The sequence below is a fragment of the Sphaeramia orbicularis genome, chromosome 17 (genome assembly GCF_902148855.1).
Source record: "Sphaeramia orbicularis chromosome 17, fSphaOr1.1, whole genome shotgun sequence".
Taxonomy (NCBI): domain Eukaryota; kingdom Metazoa; phylum Chordata; class Actinopteri; order Kurtiformes; family Apogonidae; genus Sphaeramia; species Sphaeramia orbicularis.
The window spans coordinates 27780365-27795317 of record NC_043973.1 but is presented as its reverse complement, the minus strand read 5'-3'; the positions used below and the strand labels follow the sequence as shown (position 1 = coordinate 27795317).

At 40.0% G+C, this 14953-nt stretch overlaps 1 protein-coding gene across 1 annotated transcript; it reads left to right on the top strand.

Annotated features, from left to right (window-relative positions):
* Positions 1-903: 903 nt before the first annotated feature.
* Positions 904-13898, top strand: wnt3a (wingless-type MMTV integration site family, member 3A). Its single transcript, XM_030160853.1, has 4 exons — positions 904-1025; positions 5716-5957; positions 12568-12833; positions 12923-13898. The coding sequence occupies exons 1-4, from the start codon at positions 904-906 to the stop codon at positions 13400-13402; spliced, it is 1110 nt and encodes a 369-aa protein (XP_030016713.1). The 3' UTR covers positions 13403-13898.
* The last annotated feature ends 1055 nt before the right edge of the window (positions 13899-14953 follow it).

The following is a 14953-nucleotide window of genomic DNA, read 5'->3' as shown; positions in this document are numbered from 1 at the left end:
TGCAATTCCAGCTCAATCTTGCGGCCAATTTTATCGGATATTTTTGTTCGAACAGACTCTTTGGCAGCTTTTCATGCGGGCAGACTTTTTACAGTTTGTCTCTGAGCTGTGAACGCAACACAGAGACAAAAAAAAAAAAAAAAAACACTTTTGTGTGGCTTTTTATAGGAAAAACTAAATATTAAGAAAGAATATGAGTTTTACAACATTAATCTTTTAACAGTGTGATAGATTCATATTTAATTAAGTCTTTTTTTTTTTTTTTTTTTAAATCAATCAGTTGGATTTTATTGAATTAATCAGTCTCTTGGGAAACGTCTAAAACTTCTAATTTTACATTCATGCCAAACAAGCACAAAATAAAAGACTGGAGAGCTAAATAATGGTCCCAAGCAATTCACACATATTTATTTCTGCATTTTAGAAGCTTCAAGCCAGGGAGTGAAATCCGGACAGGTTGTTATAGCTACGCAATCCACAGGGGTTCCGATGTCTATTTAAAACCCCTCAGACCCTCCCTCTCTGCTTTAAACAACATTATATATCACACTCACAGCATGCTAATACGACCAATTCCCAATGAGCACTAAAAACACATCTTAAAATTAGCTCATTCTGGTGTCTGAGTTCAAACAGCCTGACTAGAGAACACAGGGAACATATCATCAGAATTCCCCCTTTGGCAATACCTGCTGATTGGGTCCTAAAAAAAAAAAAAAGACAGCAGCTTTTAACTTTTAATATTTGGCTCCCGAGTTCTGCCACGAGTAGTCGCGAAAGATAGTTAGTCTGGGACTTGTCTGGAGGTTAGAAATAAACATCCATCCGTGTAGATTTTTTTTTTTTTTTTTTTTTTTTTTTTTTTTTCCTCCTCTTCACTTAAAATCTCTGCGCGCGTAGCCTATGTGCGCGCATGTAGACTTTCTGCTGGAGATGTTTTGCGAAACTTTAAGGATGATATACCTTGGATGTTTCCTGTTGCTCTGTTGGCTCACGCATGTCATGGCAAGTTATCCCATCTGGTGGTAAGTTTTATTTTCTTTTACATCCCGGATAAATAGAAAGCTTCTTCATGTCCTTCTTCTTCTTCTTTTTTTTTTTTTTTTTTTTTTTTTTTTTTTGTGTGTGTGTGTGTGTGTGTTTGATGGTTGCTACAAGAATCTGATGCGCCCCTTCTCTGTCAGTTTGGTTAGTTTCAGTTCAGGAATTTCGTTTTGACAGCAAGGGCTCTGAGGGTAAAGATGTCGCAACATTTTTTTTTAATTTTTTTTTTTAAGTCTGAGGTAAAAACATAGTTTGCGCACCAGAAAAGTCCAATTCAGTGGGAATAAAAAAAAAAACGATTTGATGTTAAAAACGCTTTTACGCACCACAGCTGATGAAAACATATTCCCAGACGGCGTCATTGAATACTATATATGATTTAGATTCGATGTGTGATATAATATTACATAAGTGCAGGTTTTCATTATGAACCCAGTTTGACTAAGAACACTTTTCATTTTGTCGGTGCAGCAGGTGCAAGTGTGTGTTTGCGCGCGTCCACGCATGCATAAGTGTGCGTATTAAAGTGGTTTAAAGTGGAACGGAACCAGGACGGAAATTAAGATATATAATACAGATAAACTACTCTTGATTAAAGAAAAAAAAAAACAAAACAAAAAAAAACAGTAATGTAGTAAGTGTCGGTATTAGTATCATCGGATCATTAGTCTGCGTGTTTTCAGGGTTTTGCGCGTTTGGAACAGAATCAGGCTGTTATCTCACCACAGTTTGGACATTTTTATCACTTTGTGCCAAAAGATACTTGACTGTTCTGTAACCACAGCTTCGTAAGTAGAGGCATTTGTTATCACTTGAATATGACACCATTTTTACGTTTCACTTAAAAATCAACATTTAACATCCAGGAGACTCATAATGACTTTAAAGAGTTGTGTTTCCTTTGTTCTTTACTATAAGGATTATAATCATCATCATATTTAAAATAATAAGCAACATATACTTTTTATTCACATCTTTATTTTCTAAATCAATAGGCTGCCTCATTCTGTATCTTGTCTGGTTTTACAGTGTCCATGTCTTATCCATCAGCATGTCAAGCAAAGATAAATGGCTTCTTTTTTGGCTGAATCATTCCATGTTTGGACCCAGTGAGATATAGGGTGTACCCTATCTGCTTCCTTTAATGGGTCCCCTGGTGGTAATACTGATGAGGAACTAATTACACGCTCAGCTGGAGGGAAATCCTGATAGAACAGTGGGCCCTTTGGACTGAAAGATAAAAAAAAAAAAAAAAGACCCAAATCAAGGAAAAAAGTTGCAGTCACATTTTCATTTCTCTCCCAGTGTATTTTTAGTACAAATATGAAATATTTAGTACAGATGTGAACATGTTTAACACTTTGTTTTGTGATACATTTTAATGCTGTTGCAAGAGGTCTTTAATTTCAGTATCCATTCAAGCAGTAGGTCAGTTCTTTTGTGTGATATGAATGACACCAGGAAAAACCAATTTTCCATTCATTGCAAAACCATGGCAGCAAGTCAAAAACTGAACTTTTGTGCTGAGGGTTGTTCAATGTTGAAAGTAAAAGAGACAAGCAAACAAAAAAGGAGCGAGTTTGCTGTATCACTGTGCAGCAAGCTAACGTGCAGTCACGCTTTTTGCTGCATGGTTGACGTCACGCTCACTTTTTTCTCCCCTTGCATATATTTGTGTTTCATAGCAACTCAGCCCAAGTCAAATAAAGTGGTTCTTCTAGGATTGCGCTCAGTACGCCTGCATTGTCTCTCTGTTCCCTAATAGTATGTCAACCATCTACTGCTTCTATGAAAAGCAACTCATAATGTTCTGCTGACAGAGGCTGCTGAAGTTGGCTTGAAGTGGTTCTAACACTGCATCACATTCACCTTCTGTACGGCAGAAGTCTGTGGCGATTAGCTCAGGATCTGCACTAGGACAGGTTCATGTCTGTCTCTTCTCGACCTGCCATGACATAGCCTGGCTGCACCCGCCACCTCACCACCCCCTTCCCTAGTCCACCCCACCTTAGAAGATAAATACCTGGAGGTGAAAGCTTGCCGCACATTCCTTTTCCCAAACATATTCTCTTGATGTCAAAGTCGGCTCCAAGGCCCCAGGGCCCACAAGTAAAGTGGTAATTCTAAGGTACCCTGCTTGGGCTTGCTGAAATATGCATTAAACCTCCGCTGGATACACTTAGATGAGAGGGGGAAAGTCTGCACTGAGACAAAAATTTAATGTGATATATGTTTTGCTTAAGTATTTATTTGTAACAGTTTTCAATTGTATCGTGAAACAAGGCCGCTCATTCATCGGCAACCTGAATAAACGCACTGAGTACCAGTTCCTCTAGAGGGTTAAGAAGAGAATAAACGGATTTCGTGGGAGGAATTAGACAAAACACAAAAGCAAGATCAGTAAATAGATGCTTAAGCACAGGCAACACAAAGAATAACAGCACTTGTGTTTAAATATTTATTGGAGCTAGTATCTAACAACCCTGTTCTTTATGCAATAGCTCCTTAAAAAATCATAAATCATCCCAGGTGGAACATGCCGTGCCTCCTTTTGAAGGCCATTTACTAACACAGGAAAAAGTGCCATGGATTACTCAGCCCCGGTGAGACAGACTCAGTTAAGTGGAGCAATCACAGCACATTGATTCATGATGGTTTTAAGCATTGTAGCTAAAGAACATAATAATATGATGATGCATGCGAAAAGAAGATGTGTCAAAGGGACAAGCTGATGAGATATACATTACAAGAGGAAATATACAGTATATTAGTATGTTATCACTGAAGGATGAATATTCATCTTAAAAGCATCATGGTTTTCCACTGAACAGACCAAGAGGCAAATATCTGATAAAATACAGACATCCATCATTATTTTTTCACCTCCTTTTGCTTCCACTAATCATCTTCCACCTGAAAAACATATGGCCAACCATTATTTGCAATTTTCTTTGCAATTTAGCTTTGTGCCAAGCTAGGATGTGCTTCAGAATACAGACTGACAAGGGCCAAAGAGAGGTCAATTTGTAATAAGAGTGCCCTTGTTTACTGATTGATGTTGCAGACAAACTGCAGACAAATGTGATTTCCTCTGGAGTCATTTTAAACTTGCCACAGCTTGCTCACTGGATGTCTCGTTTATGATTAACCAGTGTGGTCTGGTAGTCTGTAGAAATTAGGCGAGAAATTCTGTTAAAGCCAGTGTGAGACATATATAAGTCTGCCACTTGCTTGGGGGAAATAAGAGTGGTTCAATTCCCAGGTCAGCCGATGTCTTACAGATGCTTTGACAGCAGGCAGAAAACATTACAGTGTGAGAAAACATAGTGAGAATATACAAATTGAGGTATTCAAGGTCAAAATATGTGAAGTCATCTGCCAGGGGTCATTCAGCTATGGAGATTTTTATTTTTTTTTCTTAAATGCTTGTTAGCCTTAAAGAAAACAGCCTGAGGCCAGTGTCAGGAGCTTTGGTAATCTTGTTGTGATCAGCAATTAGTCCTTGAACAACAGTGAATGGGTCAGCACACAGTGAGCCAATTGAGCAGCTAAAAGGCTGCACACCTGCTCTGGCTCTGCCTTTGTGCAACAGCTACAGTAACTGTTATCAAGCTCCGTATCACTCAGGGGAGGATCACCTGATCGCTGTTGCCATTGCCCGGTCTCTAACAGACAGCTGACGTGAAGCAAAGGCTTGTCTGGAGTGCCACCAAGACACTTTGTAGCTGCTCCGCTAGGCATCTGCCAAAGATAATAGGACGTCTAGCTGTAACAATTTGGCTCGTTTTTGATGGTATCAAGTACCCAAATATTATTTTTGGTAATGTTTCATTAAGATGCAAACATCTCAGGTCAGGAGTTTAACTCTCTGCCACTTCCATTATCCTTCAATGAAAAGTTTAGAGTGACGTTCAAGTCAATTACTAATGCTGGAATTTTTGACAGGTGGCTGAAATATGACCATTACCACTTGATTTATTGTGAAATGTTCTATCATATTAGTCCGGTTTCTTGTACGTGCAGTGTTTTAATACATAGTCCCTTTATATGATCAACAGAAAATTAAGTTAACCTAACTGAGAGGAATAAAGACAGAAACACAGAGAGAAAGCAATAAAGGGAGCAAGACAGAGAGATGTAATCAGGAAACCAAGTTTGCACTTGTTGTATCCCAAAATACCTTCCTCAAAGGAAAAAAGGGGGTTGGCTTTTGTGTTACACTTAATACACTCTGAAGTTTCAATGTAGGGTTTGCACTCTCATTACCCTAAGCTGACGGCCTGTTAAGTGTGCGGACAGTTAATAACAAGGTGTAGTTTTCCAAGTTGTCAGCTTAAGGTCTATGAAGACCTCTAGATGCACCGTGGACTTTCATCTTAGACAGAATCACTGGCTGCTTCTGTGGTGGCAGGGCTGCAATTTCAATACGCACAAAGGCCAGGTGTCTGCAGGAGGGTAGTTGAAGGGATAAAGGAGGGACAACTAATAGCACCATGTGATACACCAAATAAACATACACAAGCAGTCATATGCAGACACCAAATTACACTGCGGCCCAGGAGGGAAATCAGTCTTCCACTTTGTCTGTGTTAAAATAAAGACAAAGACAGAGAGAGAAGTTGTAATTATGAAAATGCACTAACACTGCTATTCCCCTCCCCCTCCTTTTAGGTCACTAGCAGTGGGCCACCAGTATTCATCACTGGGTACTCAACCCATCCTCTGTGGCAGCATCCCAGGTCTGGTGCCCAAACAGCTGCGTTTCTGTCGGAACTACGTGGAAATCATGCCCAGCGTGGCAGAAGGGGTGAAGATTGGCATCCAGGAATGCCAGCATCAGTTTAGAGGCCGACGCTGGAACTGCACCACGGTCAATGACAACCTGGCCATTTTTGGACCAGTGTTAGATAAAGGTAATGTAAGCAACATTTGTGCAAATACTGTCATGACTTGCAGTGCACTGTCCTTTTAAACAAAGACATTCAGAGCAAAGAAACCTCAAGACACTGTTTGTGTACCTCTGGCAAGTATCCAGACATGTTTCAAACCCCTCTGCTACTGGATTTTTGGGAGATTAAAAACAATTTTCTTAAGCTCACACTGTCGTCATGTGAGGACTGCTGCATCTGTTTGTCATGAAACATATTCAAACAAAAAAGACAAGTGAAAAAATGGATGTTTCGTCCATTATCATTTCAATATTCTCTATGTCTTATATTTGCATTTGAAAAGCTGCACTCCCAGCACGCATCATTCATTATACTCATTCAAATCCTTGTTTAAATAGACCTTAGACTAAGACAGCTCTGAGCAGCCTATATGCATGAAATAATGTACACAATTAAGTTGAGTGAGTTCTGTCTTGTTGGAGTTTTCTTAAGGAGGGAATCCCCTACGATTGTTTCTCTATATGTTCCTCTGAAGTGCATTACACAAGACTTTCTGAAATACATTTTCCCATTAGATTCCTCGAAGCAGTATTATGACTTGGCCTTGTGTCGATGCTGGTGTAATCATAGGCTCAAGGTGCACAAATCCCCACACAATGCACAATTTAGGAGAGGAAAAAAAATCACAAAACCAGGGCCCCCAACACATCAGAAGTTTGAAGAGTTTTTTCCTCCATTAAGGTGGAATTTTCACAAAAATATTAAAACAAATATAGCACATTAGATTAAAAAAAGTATACAGAATTTTACATCGTAAAACAATCAAGTATTGACATTTTATATCCAAACTGTCATCCTTACCGTGATATTATCATTTGGTGTTTATAACTCAAGGACATAAAGGGAGATTATGACCATATTTCACATTTGGTCAGGTACTGGACTGGTGAGCCTTTTTTCTCAGGTGTCCATCACAACTTTAGTAATGTTGCTGATATTGACCTTCAGGTGAATGTTGTTGCACTATGTGACAATAGTCACTTTTACACAGAAATCCCAGAAAAAAGGCAAGATGTGATCCCACCTTTTTTCCACCATTGACAGATTTCCACAGCCAAGCCAAAGGAGTAACAGAGGTGAGACAGGCTGGACTTTTACACAGCGGACCTGCGTTCAGGAATCAAAGGGGCAGTGATGCAGCGTATAGTGTGACTTGTGCGTGGAAAATACTCCGAGGATTGCGGTGTTGCTAACTTCTCCAGAGTTGGCCTGTCTTTCACCGTTCCATAAATGTTAGCATGGATAGAGTCCTCCACCCAAAGTGACAGCAGCTCATGGACCTTAGCCTTTAACTAGTTTGACATCTTTCTAGTCCCGTTGATATGTTTGTTTACTGTACACGGCCCACGCTCATTTTTAAATCTCCCCGGCATGGGGGTTAGGGTTAGGGTTAGGGTTAGAGGGGGTCACACACGCAATTCGTCATGAAGGCGACCATGGCTCAGTTGGTAGAGTGGGTCGTCCAATGACCAAAGGGTCGGTGGTTTGAATTCTGGCTCTGATTGTCCACATGTCAAAGTGGACCTTGGGTAAGACACTGAACCCTAAATTGCTCCGAGTCGAGCCTGGCAGCAACCACCCACTGGTGTATGTGTGTGAATGGGTAAATGTGAGGCTTTGTAAAGCGCTCTGGGCACCATGAAGGTGTAGAAAATGAGCTATATAAGTGCAGTCCATTTACCATCATCAAAACGACACCTTGGTTGTGGAACAAGAGGTGTTCTTTTTACACAGTGTTCCAGAATCATGATTCCCCCTTTATCATGGCTCTGTTGCTACCTCCAGAGGCGTTACAAAGCCATGACAGAGGTGGGACCAAATGATCCAACCATTTCATTTACACAGACGTTGTTCTGGAATAAAGGCAAAATATTCCCGTAACAGAAGTCCTGTATAAAAGGGGCTATAGTTGTCAGTCAGTCGGAATCAGGTATGGAGGTAAATCATTTACCGATTCTGAAAAAATAAATTGAAAATTAGCATCAAAACATATATAAACATGGGACAAGTTGGGATCTAAACCTGTGTCCTTCTTTAAAGAGGACTGACATAAACATGGGGGGGCTGGAGGTTAGAAAGGGCAATTGCTTTTAATAAACTCTTGAGGCAGTTCATAGAGGCGGTCTGAGCTCAAGTAGGTGGCTAACGATAGGGGTTCTCGATCTGAGCCCTTTTGTGGTGCAAAATGCCATCACATATCTCCCTTTGCATCCCCTCCTGGGCCTAAATTGCGGGTTACTGAGTGGAAAGAGGAGGCTGCTACTGGGCTTTAGTAAATCATTTTGATTGGATTAAGGTCACTGAGGCCCTTAATAATGTGAGAGGTCAAAGTGGCTGGATTAAGTGCCTTTGTCAGAGGCCAAGGAAAAGTGACTCAAGGGCTCACAGGCCTTTGATAGGGCTTAGTAGGAGAGGGCTTCCATTTCATTGGTTTTGATTGATGCTGGTGTTTGTTCACGCTTTTGTCCTCACTGGTGTCTGTTTGTCTCTGATTCAGACTGTTGTGTGTTGCTTTCTTCCTGTCTTTTTGGGGTGAGCTAAAAGGAAGAGGAGGCAGCTTTATTGACTTTAGGGGCTTAGTTTCCTACCAGTTAGGTCATCACTGCCCATGTCCTCTTCACCTTCACAAGGGAAACACAGAGAGATCAACTATTAAGGAGAGCAGGAAATATAGGCCAAGAATAAAAAGTCAGTAGAGAATGTTTCACAGTTTCTGCATTCGGAAACATTTTAATGGTTTACACAACCTCCACTCTCCATGTATAACTATGCCTATGCCAAACATGACATGCACTGGCATAACTCCATGTGAGTGAGTGCAGTCAGGCCATCCCATGTGTCTAGCAATAAATGATCTAAATCTGTACTGTCTTTAAAATGCCTTCATAAGCTCTCATATAGTGCATTGCACATGGTCTGATTCTCCCTGTTTCTCTATTCGCTCCACACCCCAAATCACAAGCCCTACCTCCAGGCTATGTCTGCGTCAGCACTCATTAATTTACATTAACTAAAGTGTCAAAACATGCACTGCTGGAATCTGCTTGTGATGAAAGGTAATAGAAAGCTGCGCAGGTGTTCTTAGTCCACAGAGCCAATCCCTGAGCTGTTTCGGCATTCTTGGTATTTACAGAACACCTACCTACTATATGGGTATAATCAGCCATCGCTTTATGAGTCATATGATAGAATTAGTGAGGGAAACTTTGCAACAAAAAAGTGGACAGTCACAGTTATACAGGTGTTACCACCCATACAGGTATAGACCTGCACATCACTATTCCACTTGAAACCATTAAATTAAAATGAGGTTTATAGGAAACCCCTATTACCTAATATGTCATGGATCTGGAGGGATTTGCAAAGTTTTATATTGGTGTAGCTCTGACTGATCTAACCTTCATTCCCCTTAGGTAGTCCTGCCCTGCCCAAGTTCCAGGAAATCCACCTAATAAATTAACCTAAATCACTCAGCCACATCTAACACTAACTGGCAAAAGGTCAAGGGATGTGGGTTATGACCTCTGACCTGAGGATGAGAAAGTGTAACTATTTAGGATGAGCTAAGAGGTCTCTGCTTTTCATGAGACATATGTCTCTCCATGCTGGGGGAGGGAAGCTTGCTCACCAGTATATCATTAACTCTGGGCAAGAAAGAAAGAAGGGGTGTGGTAAATGGAGTTGATGGGGGGACCTTAGCCCCACTCCCTGCTGGGCACTGCTCAGAGCACAATATCTTCGCAACCATGAGATTAAGCAGGAGAAAAAGTGCTTTTCCCCATTCACACGCCCTTTAGATTGTTTTATTAAACCATTTGAATAGGGATTTCCCCGTCTGCCGACAAGCGGGGTCCAGCCAATGCATAGTTCTCTGTTGCTATGACTTAACTTGGTCCCCACTAATCACTGGCTAGGGCAAATTTCATATAAAATATCTGGGGCCATTGTGAGGCTAACACAGCATGACAGTGGCAGCACAATAGGAGATTCAACCCCCCAGCAGGTTGTAGGGACCACTTGGCCTGCCAGGGTCTGGCAAAGTTTGGCGGTGAAGCATTGTCAGAGGAGAAGTGTCTTGAAACGCCATAAATGGGTCATAAAACCAACTAATGCACGGGCTGGTGTTTCAAGGTGGAGTTAATCCCCTCTTCTCAATTAGGACAGCTGGTTTAATATCCCCAAAAGTACCAGACACACCACTGACTGTTAAATATAATCACATTCATTTAATATTTGTCTTATTCTCTCAATATCTAAACATCAGTTATTCAATTTCTGGTTTCAGAGGAGTTCAGATATGACACATTTGTGATCGTGGCTGTGATTGACAACCTTAAAACTTCCTCCTTTAACCAAGATACTCTTTTCCTTCACACACACAGATGCTAGGTGCTCATGTTATCTGAAATATAATCTTCCTTTCCCACTTTCACCCATCCAGCACATTATGCACCTTATCATCAATAAGATCACAGTTTCCATAGATGTTCTCCAGACTTTCATGTTTTATTATTTGATACTTTTCATCCCAAAAATAGAACTAATCAGATGAAAATATTTCATTTACAAGCACCTTCAATGAAATCAGTTTTCACCAGATTACTACTATAAGTGAGACGTATCCGAAATAAACTCACTTGTAGTAATAACAGGAAGCACATAGTGATGCTCCTATTATTCTATTTTATTCTCCAGTGTATTCTATTATATCTTACTACTTTCAAAGACAACAAAGAAATAATGGTTCATGACATTTTCATGCAGTAGCACAGCTGCAGAAGAGTTGGAGGATCAAGAGCAGAGGTTCAGGTGTAGCACAAACGCTGGTAACCTTATGTACATACGGTAGTAGTGTGAAGTGGGTGGTGGAGGATGCCAGTAGACCTTTTCTCTTGCATCATTGTTTCTAATGCCCTTTTGTCTTCGAACTGGTTGGAACCTGCTGTAAGGGAGGAGCTCATACTCTCTTTAGCTTTATACTCCCTTCTTTCTTTTCTTTCTTCCTCTGTGTTATTCCTGTAGATATAAATACACACACTCTTATGCTTTCTCTTTGTGTCTCTTTCACACACACTGCATCCTAACCTGAGTATTAACTTGAAAACTCTCTGTTCATCTCTTTATAGTCTTTCACTCACTGGTCACTTTATGCTTATGTTGCTTTTCAATCACATTTGTTTGATATATAAAGAAAACCTCCCAGTCGTAGTGTTTCCTGTGTCGTTTGAGGTTCTGGACAGTAGCATGCCGTCTCATCACAATAATGTGTGTCCGTGACTTGTACCAGTCTGAGGCCGTTTCCTAAACTTTCAAAAGCTTAATTGAGTCCCTTAATTATAGGCCTGTCAGGTCTGTCTCTTCCTCTTATCTCTCTGGAAGATCCTGATCCCTCTGAGTCATCACTTAGCTATGTCAGAGAGACACAGAGGCCCTGCTGGCCTAATTCAGAGAAAGGACGATTGATGTCTGCGCTAGATGAAGCCAACCGCTGGTATACATCTTTGCGTGTATGATTTTAACATATAAGCTCAATTATAGGAAAGGTGTTATTGTATGTAAACTTCAAAACTTCACAGCTGTGTTTGTTGTAGTCTTGTTAGTGTCTTGTTATGCATGCAGACATTGACATAAACAGGTGATGACCTACATTTTTAAGCAATTATAGTTCCGTGATCATGTATGTCTTATCTTTTTACATTTATGCAACACAAAACAACAATTACTCCATGATGATTGAATTCTGCACCAGTGTTTTTCTCCAGGATGTAGCCTCCAGTGCTCTGGATTTTATGACAATCCATGATCCAGACCATACTATGTAAAGCACAGGTGTCAAACATGCAGCCCGCCTGGCCCGCCAAAGGGTCCAATCTGCCCCGTGGGATGAATTTATGAAATGCAAAAAGTACACTGAAGATATCAACAATCAATAGTGTTAAAATCATTTTAGGTTAATTCAATCTAAAATGGTTCAGACTAGTAAAACAGTATCATAATAACCTATACATAAAGAAAACCACAAATTTCTCTCTTTGTTTTAGTGTAAAAAAGGTAAAATTACACAAAATGTTTACATTTACAGACTAGCCTTTTACAAAAAATTTCAATAATCTTAAGAGAAGTATGTAGGATTTTACCAATATTCTGGATGTTACTACGTTTTGTGTATTTTTAGAGTCACTGTGATCTTTAAGTTATGATGCACATGTATAAATGATAAACTGAAGCGTAATATTGCTAAAATTGCACTTATTTTTCTTAAGAATTTTCAGGTTGTTCATATTTGTTCATGTTACGTTCAAGTGGAGTTTGTCGATGTAAACATTTTCATTATGGAATTTGACTTTTTTTTCACTCAAAAATATAGAGAAAACTTTGGTGTCGACATTATTTATCAGTTCTTATCCTATTATTTATATTATTTTACTGATCCAGCCTGCTTTATAACAAATTAGTCTGTATGTGGCCCCTGAACTCAAATGTGTTTGACACCCCTGATGTAAAGCAACATGACTTTGATGTTATATTAACTGAACTGAACTGATTTGATGAATATGTTTATTTCTCTTCACAGCCACTCGTGAGTCAGCATTTGTTCACGCCATTGCTTCTGCTGGAGTGGCGTTTGCAGTGACCCGTGCCTGCGCTGAGGGTTCAGCCACCATCTGTGGATGCGACACACGCCACAAGGGCCCCCCTGGTGAGGGATGGAAGTGGGGAGGCTGCAGTGAGGATGTGGAGTTTGGGAGCATGGTGTCCAGGGAGTTTGCAGATGCGAGAGAGAATCGCCCCGATGCACGCTCAGCTATGAATCGCCACAACAATGAGGCCGGAAGAATGGTTAGCATTGCAAAAAACAAAAAGACTAATTTTGATTGTGTTGTTGCTACTTTAAGATATCTGATTGACACTTTGTTTTTTATCCTCAGTCCCTAAATGACAACATGTTCCTGAAATGTAAGTGCCACGGTCTCTCTGGCAGCTGTGAGGTCAAGACATGCTGGTGGTCTCAGCCTGACTTTCGAGTTATCGGTGACTACATGAAGGATAAGTATGACAGCGCTTCAGAGATGGTGGTGGAGAAACACAGAGAGTCCCGCGGGTGGGTGGAAACTTTGAGACCCAAGTACAACTACTTCAAACCCCCCACAGAGCGAGACCTGGTTTATTACGAAAGCTCGCCTAATTTCTGTGACCCCAATCCTGAAACTGGTTCATTTGGCACCCGCGATCGAGTTTGCAACCTGACGTCCCACGGCATCGATGGGTGTGACCTCCTTTGCTGTGGCAGAGGTCACAACACCCGGACTGAGAAGAGAAAGGAGAAATGTCACTGTATTTTCCACTGGTGCTGCTACGTCAGCTGTCAGGAGTGTGTAAGAGTGTATGATGTGCACACCTGCAAATAGAGACATCCAGCAGTCTCGTTTTTTATTCACCAAAATCTAAAGACTTCAGCAAGCGAAGAAACAAGACATGAGAGACTATAAACCTGTCTGATCTGTCAACGGACTCAGCCAGTGACAGACACTTTGTTTTATTGCGCTTTGATGCTAAAAAGAGCCTGTTTCTGCCTTAATCAACTGGAAAAGTTTACTGGTTATTGATATGGATGACCCATAATCATGGTGATGATGACAATAATGTTAATATCCCTAGTGATGATGACAGACTTTTTATGTACTGACATAGGAAAGAAGAACTGTTGGCTAATAGACAAACACCATATTGGTGATTTTTTTTCCCTATGTTCCAGGTAGTTACATTGAGAATAGTACAGCACTGCCAACTTCTTCAAGTCTCTACAATAATGTCACATTTTTTTCAACATTCGACCACCTTTTCAACACAACTTGTTTCGCTACAAAAGGTGAAAAAGCAATTCCTATAATCAGCCACTCAACAGCATGCATTCTCCTCCCTGAACATTATTTGTATGTATGTGTATATCTGAAAACTAACCTTATCAGTGTATGAATGAATATTTGTTTAATGTCAGTGATGTTTGGGTAAGAATGCACTTGCACCTGAGCGAATGTAGTTATTACACTGTATTGTGTTTACATATTCTCAAATTCTTAAGCTAACACTTTAACATCTGCTTTAAGTTTCTTTCTCAGAGTAGACATGAGCCACATTAAGTCAGCATCGACAACACAAGAATATACACAGAACATACAGTCTGCACATTTTCCTCCTGAAATGCAGGCCTATCATTAAACACCTGAAAACACTGGAAGATTTTTTTTTTTTTTTTTTTTTTTTTTTTTTCTGAAGAGTAGCAATGCTTTGAATAACATAGAGTTATGACCAAAGACAAGAATAAGAATTCCCACAAAGTCTGCAGTGGTCAGAGAGTTGTAAACAAATCTGAAAGGTCAGCACTTGTGTCCCATCGAGAAATATGAAGCATGTCCTCCCTGTTTTTATCAGTATTAGCAGTGTCTTGTGTGACTGGGTGTGGGGGAAACTGTTATTTATGAATATTTCCCACTATATTTTTCTTTCATTTATACAAATGTCATAATCTCTCTTTTGTGATATTTGATTAAATAGAAGTAAATCTGTCCTCCCTGGGAAAAAATAAACACAAATGGCAAATGAACCGCAAATGAACTGTATGATAAGCTCTGTGATGCAGTGTGATTTGCAGTGAAACAATGACCAAAACCTGTGCATGTGATGATTCTCAGCTGTGGCTTCTTGTTCCCTAAACTAAACAGCAAGCAGCATCACTGAAACTATCAATACTTCCTTTATTTTGAATGCTGCTAAGTAAAGAAAATAAGTGTATGTGTGTCTTTAGGTTCTTACATATAGTACGTCTATGTCTATTTGTGTTATTTGTGTATTCTTGCATGTATTCATTCTTTCTGTGAAAGAAATCTATTATATATAGTTTGGAAAAAATGTGAAGTTTTAACTAATTTTTGCATACAGTAATTTTCAGTTTAACCAAG

What these genes read in the sequence shown, in the direction of transcription:
- wnt3a (XM_030160853.1), top strand. Translation starts at nt 904, where the DNA reads ATGTGCGCGCATGTAGACTTTCTGCTGGAGATGTTTTGCGAAACTTTA. An exon ending in GCAAGTTATCCCATCTGGTG is followed by an intron (nt 1,026 to 5,715) that starts GTAAGTTTTATT and finishes CCCTCCTTTTAG; the next exon opens with GTCACTAGCAGTGGGCCACC. An exon ending in TGGACCAGTGTTAGATAAAG is followed by an intron (nt 5,958 to 12,567) that starts GTAATGTAAGCA and finishes TTCTCTTCACAG; the next exon opens with CCACTCGTGAGTCAGCATTT.